Source organism: Hemiscyllium ocellatum, chromosome 50 (genome assembly GCF_020745735.1).
Source record: "Hemiscyllium ocellatum isolate sHemOce1 chromosome 50, sHemOce1.pat.X.cur, whole genome shotgun sequence".
Classification (NCBI taxonomy): Eukaryota; Metazoa; Chordata; class Chondrichthyes; order Orectolobiformes; family Hemiscylliidae; genus Hemiscyllium; species Hemiscyllium ocellatum.
In genome coordinates this window covers 7,238,802-7,261,350 of record NC_083450.1, presented here as the reverse complement: position 1 = coordinate 7,261,350, position 22,549 = coordinate 7,238,802, and the positions used below count along the sequence as shown (strand labels likewise).

The window sequence follows — 22,549 nt, the reverse complement described above, 5'->3', positions numbered from 1 at the left end:
GAAAACACAGAAGTTATGCTGTGTTTACACAAACCACTATTTAGACCCTTCCTGGAGTCCGTGAGAGTATCACATCGAGTCATAGAGATGTGCAGCACGGAAACAGACCCTTCGGTCCAACCCGTCCATGCCGACCAGATATCCCAACCCAATCTAGTCCCATCTGCCAGCACCCGGCCCATATCCCTCCAAATCCTTCCTATTCACATACCCATCCAGATACCTTTTAAATGTTGCAATTGTACCAGCCTCCACCACTTCCTCTGGCAGCTCATTCCATACACGTACCACCCTCTGTGTGAAAAAGTTGCCCCGTAGGTTTCTTTTATACCTTTCCCCTCTCACCCTAAACCTATGCCCTCTCATTCTGGGGCTGTTTTCCCTGGAGCATCAGAGGCTGAAGGGTGACCTTATAGAGGTTTACAAAATCATGAGGGGCATGGATAGGGAAAAGACTTTGTCTATTTACCCTATCCATGCCCCTCATGATTTTATAAACCTCTATAAGGTCACCCCTCAGTCTCTGATGCTCCAGGGAAAACAGCCCCAAGCCTGTTCAGTCTCTCCCTGTAGCTCAAACCCTCCAACCCTGGCAACATTCATGTAAATTTTTTCTGAACCCTTTCAAGTTTCACATCAGCTTTCCGATAGGAAGGAGACCAGAATTGCGCGCAATATTCCAACAGTGGCCTAACCAATGTCCTGTACAGCCACAACATGACCTCCCAACTCCTGTACTCAATACTCTGACCAATAAAGGAAAGCATACCAAACGCCGCCTTCACTATCCTATCTACCTGCGACTCCACTTTCAAGGAGCTATGAACCTGCACTCCGAGGTCTCTTTGGTCAGCAACACTCCCCAAATTCATTAAGTGTGTAAGTCCTGCTAAGATTTGCTTTCCCAAAATGCAGCACCCTCTAGAGAAAGGATAGAATGGCCTCAGAGGGAGCACAGAGTAGGTTTATGCGAATGATACCTGGACTTCAGGCATTACGTTATGAGGAGAGATTAAACAAATTCGACCTGTATTCTCCATAGAATTTAGAAGGTTAAGGTGTGATCTAATCGAAGGAAAACACTGGGATGGTAATAATGAACTAGTTCCGTGTTGGACAGATTCCTGAGCTGGGAACATTGTCCAAAGGTTAGGGCCAGACCATTGAAGAGGGAAATTTTAGGAAGCACTTCTACACACAAAGGGTGGGAGGGGTTTGGAGCGCTAGTCCACAAGCAGCAGTTGATGTTCGATCAGTTGTTAATTTTAAATCTGAGATACATAGGTTTGTTATGTAAAGGTACTCAGGGGTATGAGGCAAAGGAAAGTATACAGAATTAGACCACAGATCAGCCATGATCTCACTGAACAGTGCATCAGGCTGAATAGCCTCCTCCCTGTTCCTTTAACTCCTGCTCCACTGACAAGGGTAATGCCGTGGAATTGTCATTCAGGAGCTGAATCCAGTGGCTGCCAGGCTGATGCAGTGGGGAATACAGTCTGCAGCTGGTGAAATTTAAATTCATAGAGTCACACAGCACGGAAATGGACTCTTCAGACCGTGCCAACCATAATCCCAAGCTAAACCAATTCCACCTGTCTATATCTGTCGAAACCTTTCCTCTTCATCTAAATGTCTTTTAAACGTTGTGACCGTACCTGCCTCCACCACTTCCTCAGGAAGTTCACTCCACACACAAACCACTCTCTGTGTAAAAAAAAATTGCCTCTTGTGTCCTTTTTAAACTGTTCTACCCTCACCTTAAAAATATACCACCTACTCTTGAAATCCCCCCGCCCTGGGGAACAGACACCTGCCATTCACCTTATTAATACCCCTCATGATTTAATGAACCCCTGCTAAGGTCACCCCCCCCTCACCCTCCTGCATTCCAGTGAGATAGGTCTCAGCCTCTCCTTATAACTCAAACCTCCATTCCTGGAAAGCTGCTGGTAAGTCTCTTCTCAGCTCAGTCATACCCTTCCTATAACAGGGTGACCAGGATTGGAGACAGTTAATAAATTCAGTGAATAAATATGGGATATTAAAACTAATCTTGGTGATATTTGCCCTGACAGTTGTTGTAAAGACTGACCTGGTTTGTGAATACCGTTTAGGGAGGGAAATTGGCCGTCCTTACACGGTCTGGCTGACATGTCACGGCAGACCACAGCAATGTTGTTTGACTTCATCCAACGTTCGCTGTAGATTGCACATTCACAGACAGCCCCTACGCCATAGTGCCCAGGGATGTGCAGGTTAGGGTGGATTGGCCCTGCTAAATTGTCCCATAGTGCCCAGGGATGTGCAGGTTAGGGTGGATTGGCCCTGCTAAATTGTCCCATAGTGCCCAGGGATGTGCAGGTTAGGGTGGATTGGCCATGCTAAATTGTCCCGTAGTGCCCCAGGGATGTGCAGGTTAGGGTGGATTGGCCATGCTAAATTGTCCCATAGTGCCCAGGGATGTGCAGGTTAGGGTGGATTGGCCATGCTAAATTGTCCCGTAGTGCCCCAGGGATGTGCAGGTTAGGGTGGATTGGCCATGCTAAATTGTCCCATAGTGCCCAGGGATGTGCAGGTTAGGGTGGATTGGCCATGCTAAACTGTCCCATAGTGCCCAGGGATGTGCAGGTTAGGGTGGATTGGCCATGCTAAATTGTCCCGTAGTGCCCCAGGGATGTGCAGGTTAGGGTGGATTGGCCATGCTAAATTGTCCCATAGTGCCCAGGGATGTGCAGGTTAGGGTGGATTGGCCATGCTAAATTGTCCCGTAGTGTCCAGGGATGTGCAGGTTAGGGTGGATTGGCCATGCTAAATTGTCCCGTAGTGCCCAGGGATGTGCAGGTTAGGGTGGATTGGCCATGCTAAATTGTCCCATAGTGCCCAGGGATGTGCAGGTTAGGGTGGATTGGCCATGCTAAATTGTCCCATAGTGCCCAGGGATGTGCAGGTTAGGGTGGATTGGCCATGGGAAGTTGTCCCAACACTGAGCTTCCGTGTTCAGAATCTGCTGTCGCTTGGAGTGTCCCAGAGGGGCAGGAGGAATGAGAGAGAGTGCCGTAGTTGACTAACCTCTGAAATGGCTCTAATGAGCCCATTGGGCCAGTGAATGTCACACCACCCACATCCCACGAAAAAAAGGAGACTGTGACCCCCTACTAGTCACGATAGCCCTTCTCCTTCCTTAGCGCAGGGGCAAGGAGCTCGGATTCAGGCTAACACTTCCACTAATGAGTCAAATAAAACAAAGAACTGTGCAGATGCTGGGACTCGTTGGTTAGCACTGGTATGGAAGGTGCTAACTGTGAAGAGAGGTTAGGATTGTTTCCATCAGTGCTACCTCACAGCTGGCATAGATTCCACCCTCTGTGTGGAGTTTGCATATTCTCCCCATGTCTGCGTGGGTTTCCTCCGGGTGCTCCACTTTCCTGCCACAGTCCAGAGATGTGCAGATTAGGGTGGATTGGCCATGCTAAGTTGTCCCGTAGTGCCCAGGGATGTGCAGGGTAGGGTGGATTGGCCATGCTAAATTGTCCCATGTTGCCCAGGGATGTGCAGGTTAGGATGGATTGGCCATGCTAAGTTGTCCCGTAGTGCCCAGGGATGTGCAGGTTAGCGTGGATTGGCCATGCTAAGTTGTCCCGTAGTGCCCAGGGATGTGCAGGGTAGGGTGGATTTGCCATGCTAAATTGTCCCATGTTGCCCAGGGATGTGCAGGTTAGGATGGATTGGCCATGCTAAATTGTCCCATAGTGCCCAGGGATGTGCAGGTTAGGGTGGATTGGCCATGGGAAATTGTCCCATAGTGCCCGGGGATTAGATTAGACTTAGACACCGACCCACCGAAGCGCAACTCACCCACACCCCTACATTTACCCCTTACCTAACACTACGGGCAATTTAGCATGGCCAATTCACCTGACCCGCACATCTTTGGGCTATGGGAGGAAACCGGAGCACCCGGAGGAAACCCACGCAGACACGGGGAGAGTGTGCAAACTCCACACAGTCAGTCGCCTGAGGCGGGAATTGAACCCGGGTCTCTGGCGCTGTGAGACAGCAGTGCTAACCACTGTGCCACCGTGCCGCCCATGTGCAGGTTAGGGTGGGTTGGCCATGGTAAATTGTCCCAGAGTGCCCAGGGATGTGCAGGTTAGGGTGGGTTGGCCATGGTAAATTGTCCCAGAGTGCCCAGGGATGTGCAGGTTAGGGTGGATTGGCCGTGGGAAATGCATGGCTTCAGGGAAAGGGTAGGGGTGCGAGTCTGGGTGGGATGCTCTTCGGAGAGTCATTGTGGTCTCAATGGGCCGAATGGCCTGCTTCCAGATTGTAGGGATTCTGTGACCTGTGGAGGGAAAGCAGAGTTAACGTTTCGCGTCCCGTGACTCTTTGTGACCTTTAAGTGGACTTTGTCTTAATTTTTCTTTTAATTTTGTTTTAGATTACCTACAGAGTAGATTAGATTACCTACAGTGTGGAAACAGGCCCTTCGGCCCAACAAGTCCACACCGACCCGCCAAAGCGTAACCCACCCAGACCCATTTTCTTACATTTACCCCTTCACCTAACACTACGGGCAATTTAGCATGGCCAATTCACTTAACCTGCACATCTTTGGACTGTGGGAGGAAACCGGAGCACCCAAAGGAAACCCACGCAGACACGGGGAGAATGTGCAAACTCCACCCAGTCAGTAGCCTGAGGCGGGAATTGAACCCGGGTCTCTGGCGCTGTGAGGCAGCAGTGCTAACCACTGTGCCACCGTGTTTTGTTGTAGCGTTGTGAAAGGGCTATTTTTCTGAACTTTAGTTCTCCAATTGATTCCAATGATTTTGTACTTTTGGAGGTCTGTAATTGTTTGAAAAAATTCCTTTCCCCCAAGTCCCTGACCTCAGGAGTCTGTGCCTAGCTACCTTTGCCCCTAAGATGGTGGCAGAATTGGTGACTTGTATACCTTTTGCTCTGCCCATGTGACAATAAAGCTAACTCAATTCAGCACTGACCCTCTGCCTTCTCTTTTCACAGCTGCCGCTGGACCTGCTGAGTTTCCCCGACGCTTTCTATTTGTGCGTAACAACTCCTCTGAGGAGGGTTGTCAAGTATGCGCCCTCCTCCTCCCTCAGGAGTGTTGGGGTTCGCTTGCAGAACGGACCGTCAGACTAGTGTCTGCTACCCTGCGGCATCTCATGTTGGGGAAAGCGTCAGCGCTGGGAAACTGCGTGAAGAACTGTGGGGTGGTGGGGGGCGGCGGGGTTGACGCGGTTGACGTTCTTTCCTTCCATCTGCTTTTCAGGGTGCAGCCATGTTCCCCAGCAAGGTTACCACTGAGCAGCAGTCGCTGGTCCTCGTGAAACGGCTCTTGGCTGTGGCCATTTCCTGCATCACGTACCTCCGTGGCCTCTTCCCCGAGCACGCCTACGGCACCCGCTACCTGCAGGGTAACCCTCCTTTACGGTCTGGTGTGTTGGCAGGGGGCGTAGGGAGGGCGCTTGGATGCTCTTTGGAGGGTCGGTCTGGACTCTTTGGACCGAATGGCATCCTTCTGCACTGTAGCTGGGGTGCAAGAGAGAGGGGCTGGGGAGCAAGGGAAGCAAAATCGTTCACCCGCCGCTGAAGTGTGTCTGAATCAGGACTTTTGGGGGTCTGAGACGGAGCTCCCAGTCAAAAGGTGTGGTGCTGGAAAAGACTCCGATCTCCTGCGATCTGCAGTCCTTACTTTCTCCTCCCTGAGATGGAGATGCTCCCGACACTTGCAGCGATAACAGAGCAGAGGAGACCGCGCTAGCGCAGGGAAAACGTGCCAAAGCAGAGGAGATTGAGCTCTTGTAGGGAGCCCCAGCAAGGCTAAGCATTTGAGGAATGGTTGAACTTTTAATTTTATGCTATACTGAGAGTAAATAAGATTGACAAGGATGTAGCTGGGGTAGGGGGGTTTGAGCTGTAGGGAGAGGCTGAACAGGCTGGGGCTGTTTTCCCTGGAGCGTTGGAGGCTGAGGGGGTGGCCTTATAGAGGTTTATAAAATCATGAGGTGGGGGGCATAGGTAGGATAAATGGACAAGGTCTTTTCCCTGGGGTGGGGGAGTCCGAAACTAGAGGGGCATAAGTCTAGGGTGAGTGGGGAAAGATTTAAATGTTTATAAAATCACGAGGGGACACAGATAGGGTGAACAGTCACAGTCTTTTCCCCAAGATAGGGAAATCCAAAACTAGAGGGGCATAGGTTTAAGGTGTGAGGGGAAAGATTTAAAAGGGACCTGCGGGTCACCATTTTCACGCAGAGGGTGGAAGGAGGAGATGGTGGAGGCTCTGGATGAGGACATGGATAGGAAGGGTTTGGAGGGATATGGGCCAAGTGCCGGCAAATAGGACGAGATGAATATAGGATATCTGGTGGATGAATGGGACCGAAGGATCTGTTTCTATGTTAACTTTAAACTTTGTTCTCTTATTCCTTTCCACCCTGTGCGGCTTTGGTACCGAAGTTGGGGCCGTGGGTCCGCAACATTGGAAACGTTTCACTTGAATACACGTGACGATAAAGTCCAAGTCTAAACCTAAGCCTCAGCAGCCAAGCCCATCCTTTCCCCCCCCTGCCCCCAGCATTCTATTCTGTCATCAAAATAAAGCAAAGCATCCCGGATACCGGGGGAGCTGAAACGGGAACAGAAATCGCTGGCCAATCTCAGCGAGTCTAGCAGCATCTGCAGGGAGGAGGCAGCGTTAACCCTACGAGACTCACCTTCCCCAACAAGGGTACCGCAGAGCACCAGTCGTTGGTCCTGGACTGCATTAAATCTGCTCTCTCTCCCCAGAGAAGCTGCCCGACCTGCTGAATTTTGCCAGCAGTTCCCAGATCAGCCACACCCGCTCACATCTTCACACTGCCCTCGCCGTCTCGGGAGAAGAGGATGCCGCGGGGTCTTTAGTATTAGAATGAGGTTTACTTGTCAGATGTACTCAGTTACAGGAGTACAGTGAAACGTGTGCAATGTCGCCACGCACGGAACCAACATAGACACAAAGGGCCCAGTCACGAATCACAGGCGTGAAAATAAATTAGGTACAAAATTAGAGAATTAAGGAAAAAAACTAAACGTCCCAACATTTACAGTGTATCCACCTGGAGACCTGCAGCCGTTCCCCACCCCAGGGCCCACTGACCATCCGCAACCCAGACCCCACTGACCATCCCCAACCCAGGGCCCACTGACCATCCCCACCCCAGGGCCCACTGACCATCCGCAACCCAGACCCCACTGACCATCCCTAACCCAGGGCCCACTGACCATCCCCACCCCAGACCCCACTGACCATCCTCACCCCAGGGCCCACTGACCATCCCCAACCCAGACCCCACTGACCACCCCCACCCCAGGGCCCACTGACCATCCCCACCCCAGACCCCACTGACCATCCCCACCCCAGGGCCCACTGACCATCCCCACCCCAGACCCCACTGGCCATCCCCAACCCAGACCCCACTGACCATCCCCACCCCAGGGCCCACTGACCATCCCACCCCAGACCCCACTGACCATCCCCAACCCAGACCCCACTGACCATCCCCACCCCAGGGCCCACTGACCATCCCACCCCAGGGCCCACTGACCATCCCCACCCCAGACCCCACTGACCATCCCCAACCCAGACCCCACTGACCATCCCCAACCCAGACCCCACTGACCATCCCCACCCCAGGGCCCACTGACCATCCTCACCCCAGACCCCACTGACCATCCCCAACCCAGACCCCACTGACCAACCCCACCCCAGACCCCACTGACCATCCAACCCCAGGGCCCACTGACCATCTTGGCCGCAGACCCCATTGACCATCCCCACCCCAGACCCCACTGACCATCCCCATCCCAGGGTCCACTGACCATCCCCACCCCAGGGCCCACTGACCATCCTCACCCCAGACCCCACTGACCATCCCACCCCAGACCCCACTGACCATCCCCACCCCAGACCCCACTGACCATCCTCACCCCAGACCCCACTGACCATCCCCACCCCAGGGCCCACTGACCATCCCCACCCCAGGGCCCACTGACCATCCTCACCCCAGACCCCACTGACCATCCCCACCCCAGGGCCCACTGACCATCCCCACCCCAGACCCCACTGACCATCCCCAACCCAGACCCCACTGACCATCATCACCCCAGACCTCACTGACCATCCCCAGCCCAGGGCCCTCTAACCACCCTTGCCCCAGACCCCACTGACAATCCCCAACCCAGACCCCACTGACCATCCCCATCCCAGGGCCCACTGCCCATCACCACCCCAGGGCCCACTGACCATCCCCAACCCAGACCCCACTGACCATCCCCACCCCAGACCCCACTGACCATCCCCATCCCAGGGCCCACTGACCATCCCCACCCCAGACCCCACTGACCATCCCCAACCCAGACCCCACTGACCATCCCCATCCCAGGGCCCACTGCCCATCACCACCCCAGGGCCCACTGACCATCCCCAACCCAGACCCCAATGACCATCCCCACCCCAGACCCCACTGACCATCCCCATCCCAGGGCCCACTGACCATCCCCACCCCAGACCCCACTGACCATCCCCAACCCAGACCCCACTGACCATCCCCATCCCAGGGCCCACTGACCACCCCCACCCCAGGCCCCACTGACCATCACCACCCCAGACCCCACTGACCATCCTCACCCCAGACCCCACTGACCATCCTCACCCCAGACCCCACTGATCACCCCACCCCAGGGCCCACTGACCATCCCCAACCCAGACCCCACTGACCATCCCCACCCCAGACCCCACTGACCATCCCCATCCCAGGGCCCACTGACCATCCCCACCCCAGACCCCACTGACCATCCCCAACCCAGACCCCACTGACCATCCCCATCCCAGGGCCCACTGCCAACCCCCACCCCAGGCCCCACTGACCATCACCACCCCAGACCCCACTGACCATCCTCACCCCAGACCCCACTGACCATCCCCACCCCAGGGCCCACTGACCATCCCCACCCCAGACCCCACTGACCATCCCCACCCCAGGGCCCACTGACCATCCTCACCCCAGACCCCACTGACCATCCCCACCCCAGGGCCCACTGACCATCCCCACCCCAGACCCCACTGACCATCCCCACCCCAGACCCCACTGACCATCCCCACCCCAGGGCCCACTGACCATCCCCACCCCAGACCCCACTGACCATCCCCACCCCAGGGCCCACTGACCATCCCCACCCCAGGGCCCACTGACCATCCAACCCCAGGGCCCACTGACCATCCTCACCGCAGACCCCACTGACCATCCCCACCCCAGGGCCCACTGATCATCCCCAACCCAGACCCCACTGACCATCCCCACCCCAGGGCCCACTGACCATCCCCATCCCAGGGCCCACTGCCCATCCCCACCCCAGGGCCCACTGACCATCCCCAACCCAGACCCCACTGACCATCCCCATCCCAGGGCCCACTGACCATCCCCACCCCAGACCCCACTGACCATCCTCACCCCAGACCCCACTGACCATCCCACCCCAGACCCCACTGACCATCCCCACCCCAGACCCCACTGACCATCCCCACCCCAGGGCCCACTGACCATCCCCACCCCAGACCCCACTGACCATCCTCACCCCAGACCCCACTGACCATCCCACCCCAGACCCCACTGACCATCCCCACCCCAGACCCCACTGACCATCCCCACCCCAGACCCCACTGACCATCCCCAACCCAGACCCCACTGTCCATCCCCACCCCAGGGCCCACTGACCATCCTCACCCCAGACCCCACTGACCATCCCCAACCCAGACCCCACTGACCAACCCCACCCCAGACCCCACTGACCATCCAACCCCAGGGCCCACTGACCATCTTGGCCGCAGACCCCATTGACCATCCCCACCCCAGACCCCACTGACCATCCCCATCCCAGGGTCCACTGACCATCCCCACCCCAGGGCCCACTGACCATCCTCACCCCAGACCCCACTGACCATCCCACCCCAGACCCCACTGACCATCCCCACCCCAGACCCCACTGACCATCCTCACCCCAGACCCCACTGACCATCCCCACCCCAGGGCCCACTGACCATCCTCACCCCAGACCCCACTGACCATCCCCACCCCAGGGCCCACTGACCATCCCCACCCCAGACCCCACTGACCATCCCCACCCCAGACCCCACTGACCATCATCACCCCAGACCTCACTGACCATCCCCAGCCCAGGGCCCTCTAACCACCCTTGCCCCAGACCCCACTGACAATCCCCAACCCAGACCCCACTGACCATCCCCATCCCAGGGCCCACTGCCCATCACCACCCCAGGGCCCACTGACCATCCCCAACCCAGACCCCACTGACCATCCCCACCCCAGACCCCACTGACCATCCCCATCCCAGGGCCCACTGACCATCCCCACCCCAGACCCCACTGACCATCCCCAACCCAGACCCCACTGACCATCCCCATCCCAGGGCCCACTGCCCATCACCACCCCAGGGCCCACTGACCATCCCCAACCCAGACCCCAATGACCATCCCCACCCCAGACCCCACTGACCATCCCTATCCCAGGGCCCACTGACCATCCCCACCCCAGACCCCACTGACCATCCCCAACCCAGACCCCACTGACCATCCCCATCCCAGGGCCCACTGACCACCCCCACCCCAGGCCCCACTGACCATCACCACCCCAGACCCCACTGACCATCCTCACCCCAGACCCCACTGACCATCCTCACCCCAGACCCCACTGATCACCCCACCCCAGACCCCACTGACCATCCCCACCCCAGACCCCACTGACCATCCCCATCCCAGGGCCCACTGACCATCCCCACCCCAGACCCCACTGACCATCCCCAACCCAGACCCCACTGACCATCCCCATCCCAGGGCCCACTGCCAACCCCCACCCCAGGCCCCACTGACCATCACCACCCCAGACCCCACTGACCATCCTCACCCCAGACCCCACTGACCATCCCCACCCCAGGGCCCACTGACCATCCCCACCCCAGACCCCACTGACCATCCCCACCCCAGGGCCCACTGACCATCCTCACCCCAGACCCCACTGACCATCCCCACCCCAGGGCCCACTGACCATCCCCACCCCAGACCCCACTGACCATCCCCACCCCAGGGCCCACTGACCATCCCCACCCCAGACCCCACTGACCATCCCCACCCCAGGGCCCACTGACCATCCCCACCCCAGACCCCACTGACCATCCCCACCCCAGGGCCCACTGACCATCCCCACCCCAGACCCCACTGACCATCCCCACCCCAGGGCCCACTGACCATCCAACCCCAGGGCCCACTGACCATCCTCACCGCAGACCCCACTGACCATCCCCACCCCAGACCCCACTGACCATCCCCACCCCAGGGCCCACTGACCATCCCCAACCCAGACCCCACTGACCATCCCCACCCCAGACCCCACTGACCATCCCCACCCCAGGGCCCACTGACCATCCCCACCCCAGACCCCACTGACCATCCAACCCCAGGGCCCACTGACCATCCTCACCGCAGACCCCACTGACCATCCCCACCCCAGACCCCACTGACCATCCCCACCCCAGGGCCCACTGACCATCCCCAACCCAGACCCCACTGACCATCCCCACCCCAGGGCCCACTGACCATCCCCATCCCAGGGCCCACTGCCCATCCCCACCCCAGGGCCCACTGACCATCCCCAACCCAGACCCCACTGACCATCCCCATCCCAGGGCCCACTGACCATCCCCACCCCAGACCCCACTGACCATCCTCACCCCAGACCCCACTGACCATCCCACCCCAGACCCCACTGACCATCCCCACCCCAGACCCCACTGACCATCCCCACCCCAGGGCCCACTGACCATCCCCACCCCAGACCCCACTGACCATCCTCACCCCAGACCCCACTGACCATCCCACCCCAGACCCCACTGACCATCCCCACCCCAGACCCCACTGACCATCCCCACCCCAGCGCCCACTGACCATCCCCAACCCAGACCCCACTGACCATCCCCACCCCAGGGCCCACTGACCATCCCCACCCCAGACCCCACTGACCATCCCCACCCCAGGGCCCACTGACCATCCCCACCCCAGACCCCACTGACCGGCCCCACCCCAGACCCCACTGACCATCCCCACCCCAGGGCCCACTGCCCATCCCCACCCCAGGGCCCACTGACCAAGCCCACCCCAGGGCCCACTGACCATCCTCACCCCAGACCCCACTGACCATCCCCACCCCAGGGCCCACTGACCATCCCCACCCCAGAGCTCACTGACCATCCTCACCCCAGACCCCACTGACCATCCCCACCCCAGACCCCACTGACCATCCAACCCCAGGGCCCACTGTCCATCTTGGCCCCAGACCCCACTGACAATCCCCGCCCCAGACCCCACTGACCATCCCTGCCCCAGGCTATACTGACCATTCCAACACCAGACCCCACTGACCATCCCCACCCAAGGGACCCCTGACCATCCCCACCCCAGGGTCCACTGACCATCCCCAACCCAGGGTCCACTGACCATCCCCACCCCAGACCCCACTGAACATCCCCACCCCAGGGCCCACTGACCATCCCCAACCCAGGGCTCACTGACCATCCCCACCCCAGGGCCCACTGACCATCCCCATCCCAGACCCCACTGACCATCCCCACCCCAGGGCCCACTGACCATCCCCAACCCAGGGCTCACTGACCATCCCCACCCCAGGGCCCACTGACCATCCCCATCCCAGACCCCATTGACCATCCCCACCCCAGGGCCCACTGACCATCCCCATCCCAGACCCCACTGACCATCCCCACCCCAGTGCCCACTGACCATCCCCACCCCAGACCGCACTGACCATCTCTGCCCCAGACCCCACTGACCATCCCCACCCCAGACCCCACTGACCATCCCCACCCCAGACCCCACTGACCATCCCCACCCCAGGGCCCACTGACCATCCCCATCCTGGGCCCAATGACCATCCGCAACCCAGACCCCACTGACCATCCCCACCGCAGACCCCACTGACCATCCCCACCCCAGACCCCACTGACCATCCCCACCCCAGACCCCACTGACCATCCCCACCCCAGGGCCCACTGACCATCCCCAACCCAGACCCCACTGACCATCCCCACCCCAGGGCCCACTGACCATCCCCACCCCAGACCCCACTGACCATCCCCACCCCAGACCCCACTGACCATCACCACCCCAGACCCCACTGACCATCCCCAACCCAGGCCCCACTGACCATCCCCACCCCAGGGCCCACTGACCATCCCACCCCAGGGCTCACTGACCATCGCCAACCCAGACCCCACTGACCATCCCCACCCCAGTGCCCACTGACCATCGCCACTCCAGACCCCACTGACCATCCCCACCCCAGGTCCCACTGACCATCCCACCCCAGTGCCCACTGACCATCGCCACTCCAGACCCCACTGACCATCCCATCCCAGGGCCCACTGACCGTCCCCACCCCAGGGCCCACTGACCATCCCCACCCCAGACCACATCCCAGGGCCCACTGACCGTCCCGCTCCATAGCCGGTGGGGACAGTGGCGTAGCGGTAGTGTCACTGAGCCCCCAGTTAGCTCACGTGAGTTCATTCCCACCGCAGAAACTGGTAGAACCTCCTAAATCCTAAATGGAAAGTAACTCTCGGTGATGGTGACCATGGACGTATCATTAATGGTGGTTAGGAACCCATCTCACTCCCTGAATCTGCTTCGGATTAGCTTCCCTACAGTACGAGTGCCTTCCATCGATAGTGACATGATTCCTCCAACATTTCTGGATGAATAGTCTCGAGATTGGGATGACAACGGTTGTGTGAAGATTCAGAAAGATTAGGAAGCTAGTGAAAGGCAGAGGGGTGTCAGTGTTCTGACAGAGACGGTATCAGTGTAGTGGGGAGCTTCATTCAGGGGACCCGGGTATGGATTCACATTGGAACAGCAGAATAGGAACGAAATGCAGTTTAGCAAAAGTGAGGACTGAAGCTGCTGGAGATTAGAGTCAGGATTGGAGCAGGCAGCATCCGAGGAGCAGGAAAATCGTCATTTCGGGCAAAAGCCCTTCATTAGGAATGCACTTTGTCTACCTTGATGTGGGAGGTATTGAGCTGAAAATGTGTTGCTGGAAAAGCGCAGCAGGTCAGGCAGCATCCGAGGAACATGAGAATCGACATTTCGGGCATAAGCTCTTCTTCAGGAATCGTCGATTATGCCCGATACATCGATTCTCCTGCTCCTCGGATGCTGCCTGACCTGCTGTGCTTTTCCAGCAACACATTTTCAGCTCTGATCTCCAGCATCTGCAGTCCTCACTTTCTCCTCATGGGAGGTATTGCACAGGAAGGGATATTGCGTGCGAATGATAAAGTGGGGTAGGAATACTTACGCGTGCTTTGAAGCTTTCATGAATTGGAACAATCATATTGGGAGTACAGTCTGTTCTGATACAGCTACAGTTCTGTTCCCCGTGCGATTCTGTGCTGTAGGAAACTCACTCAGTAGCAGCACCATTTAAGCCAATGAGACCCAGGATCTTGTTGGAGCCAGTACAGGGAAGGAAAGTTCGCGTTCTACAAACAACGGTCTAAATTCTCCCATCGCCTTCTACCAATTGGCGCATTATAGCAGCACTGACTCTCGTCAGCTGGACGGGGAGGCTTTGGGATGGTTTCTGTGAGCAGCAGGTTCGGTAAAGCAGCCAGGCACAGTTTTCAGGGCTTAGGGGGGAATGGATTCAGAGTGGTGTCGGGGCATTGCTGGTGAGGTACGATGGGCTGAATGGCCTAATTCTGTACCTCAAAAATCCCTTGATTTTCAGCACACCCACCTCGAACAAGAAGATCAGAGAGTCCCTACAGCGGGGAAGCAGGCCATTGGGCCCATTGAGTTCACACCAACCCTCCGAAGAGCATCCTGCTGAGACTCACCCTCCTACCCTCACCCTGCATTTCCCATCTTACCATGCTGACCCACCTATCCCTGGGCACTACGGGACAATATAGCATGGCCAATCCACCCTAACCTGCACATCCCTGGGCACTACGGGACAATGTAGCATGGCCAATCCACCCTAACCTGCACATCCCTGGGCACAATGGGAAAATTTAGCATGGCCAATCCACCCTAACCACATCCCTGGGCACTACGGGACAATTTAGCATGGCCAATCCACCCTAACCTACACATCCCTGGGCACTATGGGAAAATTTAGCATGGCCAATCCACCCTAACCACATCCCTGGGCACTATGGGACAATTTAGCATGGCCAATCCACCCTAACCTACACATCCCTGGGGCACTATGGGACAATTTAGCATGGCCAATCCACCCTAACCTGCATATCCCTGGGGCACTATGGGACAATTTAGCACGGCCAATCCACCCTAACCTGCACATCCCTGGGCACTATGGGACAATTTAGCATGGCCAATCCACCCTAACCTGCACATCCCTGGGCACTATGGGACAATGTAACATGGCCAAACTACCCTAACCTGTGCATCTTTGGACTGTGGGAGGAAACCCATGCAGACATGGAGAGAACATGCACATGGATAATGAGCCAAGGGTGGGATTGAACCTGGGTCCCTGGCGCTGAGAGGCCGCAGTGCCGCAGCTGTCGATTGGTGTGGGATAGTGACCTCAAAACTGAGAGTGTCAGATTTCGAGGCGTTCAGGGTTATGGAGCCAGGATGGGTAAATTCAGCTAAGCCACAGATCAGAGACATTCTGGTTGAATGGTAGTACCAGCTCAGAGGGCCAAATGGCCTCCTCCTGTTGCTAACTGTGACAGATTTTGCTGGATTCATACATTTTGATTTCTGGGGCATTCTCATGGATGGTCGTGGTTGTGCTGAAGAACCCCAGTCTGTAATTTGTTGTTTCCTCAGATCTTTGTGTCAAGATTCTAAGGGAGGACGACAGCTGCCCCGGATCCACCCAGATTGTGAAATGGTTTGTGGAAATTCATCTCTGTTCTGCAGAATTGTTAAAAACATTTCCAGCACCTCTTGTAATGACAACTCCTTCCATTTGTATACAGCTCCCAGGGAGATAGGAGTGGAGGGGCTGGAGGAGGTGACAGAGATAGGGAGGGGGTGTAGGGGGCTGGAGGAGGTGACAGAGATAGGGAGGGGGTGTAGGGGCTGGAGGGGGTGACAGAGATAGGGAGGGGGAGTAGGGGCTGGAGGGGATTACAGAGATAGGGAGGGGGTGTAGGGGGCTGGAGGGGGTGACAGAGATAGGGAGGGGGAGTAGGGGCTGGAGGGGGTTACAGAGATAGGGAGGGGGTATAGGGGGCTGGAGGGGGTGACAGAGATAGGGAGGGGGTGACAGAGATAAGGAGGGGGTGTAGGGGCTGGAGGGGGTGACAGAGATAGGGAGGGGGTGTAGGGGCAGGAGTGGGTGACAGAGATAGGGAGGGGGTGTAGGGGCTGGAGGGGCTGACAGAGATAAGGAGGGGGTGTAGGGGCTGGAGGGGGTGACAGAGATGGGGAGGGGGTGTAGGGGCTGGAGGGGGTGACAGAGATGGGGAGGGGGTGTAGGGGCTGGAGGGGGTGACAGAGATGGGGAGGGGGTGTAGGGGCAGGAGTGGGTGACAGAGATAGGGAGGGGGTGTAGGGGCTGGAGGGGGTGACAGAGATAAGGAGGGGGTGTAGGGGCTGGAGGGGGTGACAGAGATGGGGAGGGGGTGTAGGGGCTGGAGGGGGTGACAGAGATAGGAAGGGGGTGTAGGGGCTGGAGGGGGTGACAGAGATGGGGAGGGGGTGTAGGGGCTGGAGGGGGTGACAGAGATGGGGAGGGGGTGTAGGGGCTTGAAACACTCACAGAGATTGGTGAGCAGAGGTGGGAGGAGGTCATAGAGATGGAGTACTGGGATTGCAGGCAGTTGCAGTGCTAGTCCAGGATGTGTTTCCAGAATCAGGGAGGGAGGATGCAGGAGCTGGAGGGAATCTCCCAAGTTTGGGAGAAATGTGAAATCCGACCACTGGCTGAGTTGTCCGCTACCATCCCAGGTATTGAAAAGAGAAGCAGGTTGTTGAAGATTTTCTGTTTGCAGTCATGAGGACAACAGGAAGGTCATAAATTACACAATTGCAACAAACTAAACTACAGGAGAAAAGGATGACTCTGATTGGTCAGCCTGTCGCCATGGAGAAACCAATGGACTCCCCCAATCTCCCAGGCAATCCAAATAACAGTGCAGGGGCTGGCCATGTTCCTTTTGTTTGCGGAGGTTGGGGTTATGAATGCAGGTCGTTTCGAGGGAATCCTTGTGAGCTACGCTCTGAGCCCATTCGATTCCCAGAAATCGGTCGTTAGTGTCAGTGCAGAAACCTGTCTCTCTCTCTCTCTCTCTCTTCAGCCCGATTGTTTCCACAGGACCAAATGATTGACCCACTTGCGTTGCTGTCAGACGCAGATCGGTGACCGACGTGAGTTGGAGACCGTACACTGAAGGTGCTACCTGCATAAAACATAGAACGTAGAACCATACAGTGCAGAACCTCGGCCTACAGTGTTGCGCCGACCTGTGAACGACTCTTAGCTCCCCCCTCCCCACACTGTCCATGGGCTGATCCAAGGATTGTTTAAATCTCCCTAATGTGGCTGAGTTGACTTCCTTAGCAGGTCGGTAATTCCACGCCCTTACCACTCTCTGCGTAAAGAACCTGCCTCTGACATTGGTCTTAAACCTATCACCCCTCAATTTGTAGTTACGCCCCCTCGTAGAAGCTGACGTCACCATGCTAGGGAAAAGACTCTCACTGTTTACTCCATCTAATCCTCTGACCATCTTGTACGTCTGTACCAAATCCCCCCTTAGCCTTCTTCCTTCCAATGAGAACAGACCCCAAGTCTCTCAGCCTTTCCTCACAACAGCTTCCCTCCAGACCAAAAGCTGTAGAAGCTGTTGGAAAGCGAGAGTTAAATGGCTCACGTTGCGGGGATTCTTCATTTCCCCGTTCAGGGTCTGTCCGAATGTCGAGGTTCTGCTGAGAGAACAGCGGGCGTTTATGTGGAACTAAGGCCGGAGTTCATATCTGGTTGAGGCGTTCCTTTGTGTGCCCCTTGTTCTCCCCACGAGGAGGGGGGGGGGGGCTCTTTCGTGCAAAGACACCCTTCCCTCCGCTCGAGCCCTCCTGCTCGGTGCCTCACCAACCATCTGCGCCCTATTCCCGCCAGCGCTGCCTACCTTTGGAGGCTCCATTGCTTTGTCAGCAACCGTCTGTGTCCCGAGAGCGGGAATGCGGGGCTGGTTTCGAGTAAACCGAGGCTCCCAAGTCATACCCAGCCAGTAATGGTGGGTTATTGTTTCAGTTTTCATCGGGCGGTTGTTCTGTTTTCTTTAGGGTGATGGGATGCTACGACGCTCTCCAGAAGAAATATGTAAGTCTTTCATCAATACCAGCTTTCTCGGGCTGAGGGAAGGGCAGGGGGGGGGTGACGGTCGAAGTGATTGAGGAAAAGAACTTAGAACATAGAAAAATACAGCGCAGTACAGGCCCTTTGGCCCTCGGTGTTGCACCGATCCAAGCCCACCTAACCTACACCAACCCACTTTCCTCCATATGCCTATCCAATGCCCGTTTAAATGCCCATGAAGAGGGAGAGTCCACCACTGTTACTGGCAGGGCATTCCATGAACTCACGATTCGCTGAGTAAAGAATCTACCCCTAACATCCGTCCTATACCTACCACCCCTTAATTTAAAGCTATGCCCCCTCGTAATAGCTGACTCCATATGTGGAAAAAGGTTCTCATGGTCAACCCTATCTAAACCCCTAATCATCTTGTACACCTCTATCAAGTCACCCCTAAACCTTCTTTTCTCCAATGAGAACAGCCCCAAGTGCCTCAGCTTTCCTCATACGAGCTTCCTACCATACCAGGCAACATCCTGGTAATCACACTTCTTCTGTGATGTGTTCAGGCCTCGCACCAACACATCCTCAAAACAACAACAGCTTCACAAATTTATATTGTGCCTTGAATGCAGGAAGCCAGGAGCATTAGTGGTTTGGCCGCCCGACACATGAGGAGATTTCAGGGGTAGACGTTGTAAGCTTAAGCAGAGGGATTGGTTTTCAGGTGGCTCAGGGACAGAGAGGGAGCCAGAGGGAGAGAATTACAGCACTTCGGGCCCCAGGGACAACCGTCAAGAGTTGGTTTGAGGGAGGGCGGGCAAGAAACTGGGTTAGGGGGAGAGCAGAGAGCCAGAACAGCTCGAAGCTGACAGAGATAGGGAGGATGTGTAGGGGTGGGAGGGGGTGACAGAGATAGGGAGGGGGTGTAGGGGGCCGGAGGGGGTGACAGAGATAGGGAGGGGGTGTAGGGGGCCGGAGGGGGTGACAGAGACAGGGAGGGGGTGTAGGGGCTGGAGGGGGTGACAGAGATGGGGAGGGGGTGTAGTGGGCTGGAGGGGGTGACAGAGATAGGGGGTAGAGGGGGCGGGAGGGGGTGACAGGGATAGGAAGGGGGTGTAGGGGGCTAGAGGGGGTGACAGAGATAGGGAGGGGGTGACACAGATAGGGAGGGGGTGACAGAGATAGGGAGGGGGGTGACAGAGATAGGGAGGGGGGGTAGGGGGCTAGAGGGGGTGACAGAGATAGGGAGGGGGTGTAGGGGGCTAGAGGGGGTGATAGAGATAGGGAGGGGGTGTAGGGGCTGGAGGGGGTGACAGAGATAGGGAGGGGGTGTAGGGGCTAGAGGGGGTGACAGAGATAGGGAGGGGGTGTAGGGGCTAGAGGGGGTGACAGAGATAGGGAGGGGGTGTAGGGGGCTGGAGGGGGTGACAGAGATAGAGAGGTGGTATAGGGGCTGGAGGGGGTGACGGAGATAGAGAGGTGGTGTAGGGGCTGGAGGGGGTGACGGAGATAGGGAGGGGGTGTAGGGGGCTGGAGGGGGTGACGGAGATGGGGTGGGGGTATAGGGCCTGGAGGAGGTGACAGAGTTGGGGAGGGAGTGTCGGGCCTGGAGCATGTTATTGAGATGAGGGAGTGGTTGCCAGAGGCATGGAAAGGATTGCCTGTGGGATTGACCATTTTACACCTTTGAGCTATTGCTGACGCGGGAGACAGTTTCTGTCTGAGCACAGGAGGGTGTCACGGGTAAAGTTTGGTCAGACCTAAGCTGGCTTCGTTTGGGACAGCATTGAGGTTACAGAGGCTGAGTGGTCAGCCGGGAATGCTTTGGAATGGTCAGGTGTAAAGCTAACAATGACATGGATGGGTGTTATGCCAGGGGTGGAATGAGGCAGGGACTGGACTATCTCTCTCAGCAACCCAAGCCTCTCCCTCGCCCCCACTGCAGTCGCACTGTGAGAGTGATAACAACAAACAGGGAGGCAGGCCATTTGGCTCACTCTGTCCCTCTAAACAGCACCCCACGCAGACCCACCCCGTCTACTCCACCCCTGTGACCTGGCATTTCCCATGGTCGATCCACCCTAACCTGCATATCCCTGGGCACTATGGGACAATTTAGCATGGCCAATCCACCCTAACCTGCACATCCCTGGGCACTATGGGACAATTTAGCACGGCCAATCCACCCTAACCTGCACATCCCTGGGCACTATGGGACAATTTAGCATGACCAATCCACCCTAACCTGCACATCCCTGGGCACTACGGGACAATTTAGCTTGGCCAATCCACCCTAACCTGCACATCCCTGGGCACTATGGGACAATTTAGCATGGCCAATCCACCCTAACCTGCACATCCCGGGGCACTATGGGACAATTTAGCATGGCCAATCCACCCTAACCTGCACATGCCTGGGCATAGAACATAGAAAAATACAGCGCAGTACAGGCCCTTTGGCCCTCGATGTTGCGCCCATCCAAGCCCACCTAACTTACACTAGCCCACTATCCTCCATATGCCTATCCTATGCCCATTTAAATGCCCATATAGAGGCAGAGTCCACCACTGCTACTGGCAGGGCATTCCATGAACTCACTCATTCCATCACTCTCACAGTGCGACTGCAGTGGGGGTGAGGGAGGGGCTTGAGTTGCTGACAGAGATAGTACAGTCTCTGCTGAGTAAAGAATCTACCCCTAACATCTGTCCTATACCTACCACCCCTTAATTTAAAGTTATGCCCCCTCATAATAGCTGACTCCATACGTGGAAAAAGGTTCTCATGGTCAACCCTATCTAAACCCCTAATCATCTTGTACACCTCTATCAAGTCACCCCTAAACCTTCTTTTCTCCAATGAAAACAGCCCCAAGTGCCTCAGCCTTTCCTCATACGATCTTCCTACCATACCAGGCAACATCCTGGTAAACCTCCTCTGCACCCGTTCCAGTGCCTCCACATCCTTCCTATAGTTGTATAAGACTCTGGTGCGGCCGCATCTGGAGTATTGTGGGGCAATTTAGCATGGCCAATCCACCCTAACCTGCACATCCCTGGGCACTATGGGGCAATTTAGCATGGCCAATCCACCCTAACCTGCACATCCCTGGGCACTATGGGACAATTTAGCATGGCCAATCCACCCTAACCTGCACATCCCTGAGCACTATGGGACAATTTAGCATGACCAATCCACCCTAACCTGCACATCCCTGGACACTATGGGACAATTTAGCATGGCCAATCCACCCTAACCTGCACATCCCTGGGCACTATGGGACAATTTAGCATGGCCAATCCACCCTAACCTGCACATCCCTGGGCACTATGGGACAATTTAGCATGGCCAATCCACCCTAACCTGCACATCCCTGAGCACTATGGGACAATTTAGCATGACCAATCCACCCTAACCTGCACATCCCTGGACACTATGGGACAATTTAGCATGGCCAACCCACCCTAACCTGCACATCCCTGGGCACTATGGGACAATTTAGCATGGCCAACCCACCCTAACCTGCACATCCCTGGGCACTACGGGACAATGTAGCATGGCCAATCCACCCTGACCTGCAATTCTTTGGACTGTGGGAGAACCCCAGAGCACCCAGAGGAAATGCACGCATACACGGCGGGTGGACAATGTTCATGCTCCACACAGACAGCTTCCTGGGGGTGGAGTCGAACCCAGCTCCCTGCCGCTGTAAGGCAGTGGGACTAACCACTGAGCCACCGTGCTACTCTAAATCTGATAACAGCGGGGAAGAAGTGGTTCTTGAATGTGTTGGTGTTTAATTTCCCACTTCAGTATCATCTGTCCGATGGAAGATGGTGGAAGAGGCTATAACTGGGGTGGCAGGGGTCTTTGATTATGTTGGCTGTTTTCCCGAGGCAGCGGTAAGTATAGACGGAGCCATAGGATGGGAGGCTGGTCTTTGTGATGGACTGTGCTGTGCTCACATCGCTCTGTAATTTCCTGTAGTCCTGGGCACAGCAGTTGCCCGTGAGACACCCGGATCGACTGCTTGCTACGGAGCATCGCTAAAAATGGCTAAGAGTCATTGTGGACATGCCAAACGTCATTGGCCTCCTGAGGAAGTCGAGGCATT

General features: G+C 56.5%; 1 protein-coding gene across 1 annotated transcript in view; it reads left to right on the top strand.

Annotated features, from left to right (window-relative positions):
* The first annotated feature begins 5,302 nt into the window (after window positions 1-5,302).
* Window positions 5,303-22,549, top strand: part of LOC132805540 (HORMA domain-containing protein 1-like) — a 47,649-nt gene continuing 30,402 nt past the window's right edge. Inside the window, exons 1-3 of the mRNA XM_060820650.1 lie at window positions 5,303-5,438; window positions 15,956-16,019; window positions 18,419-18,455. Of these exons, the coding sequence (XP_060676633.1) occupies window positions 5,303-5,438; window positions 15,956-16,019; window positions 18,419-18,455 (237 nt within the window). The remainder of the gene's footprint in view (window positions 5,439-15,955; window positions 16,020-18,418; window positions 18,456-22,549) is intronic.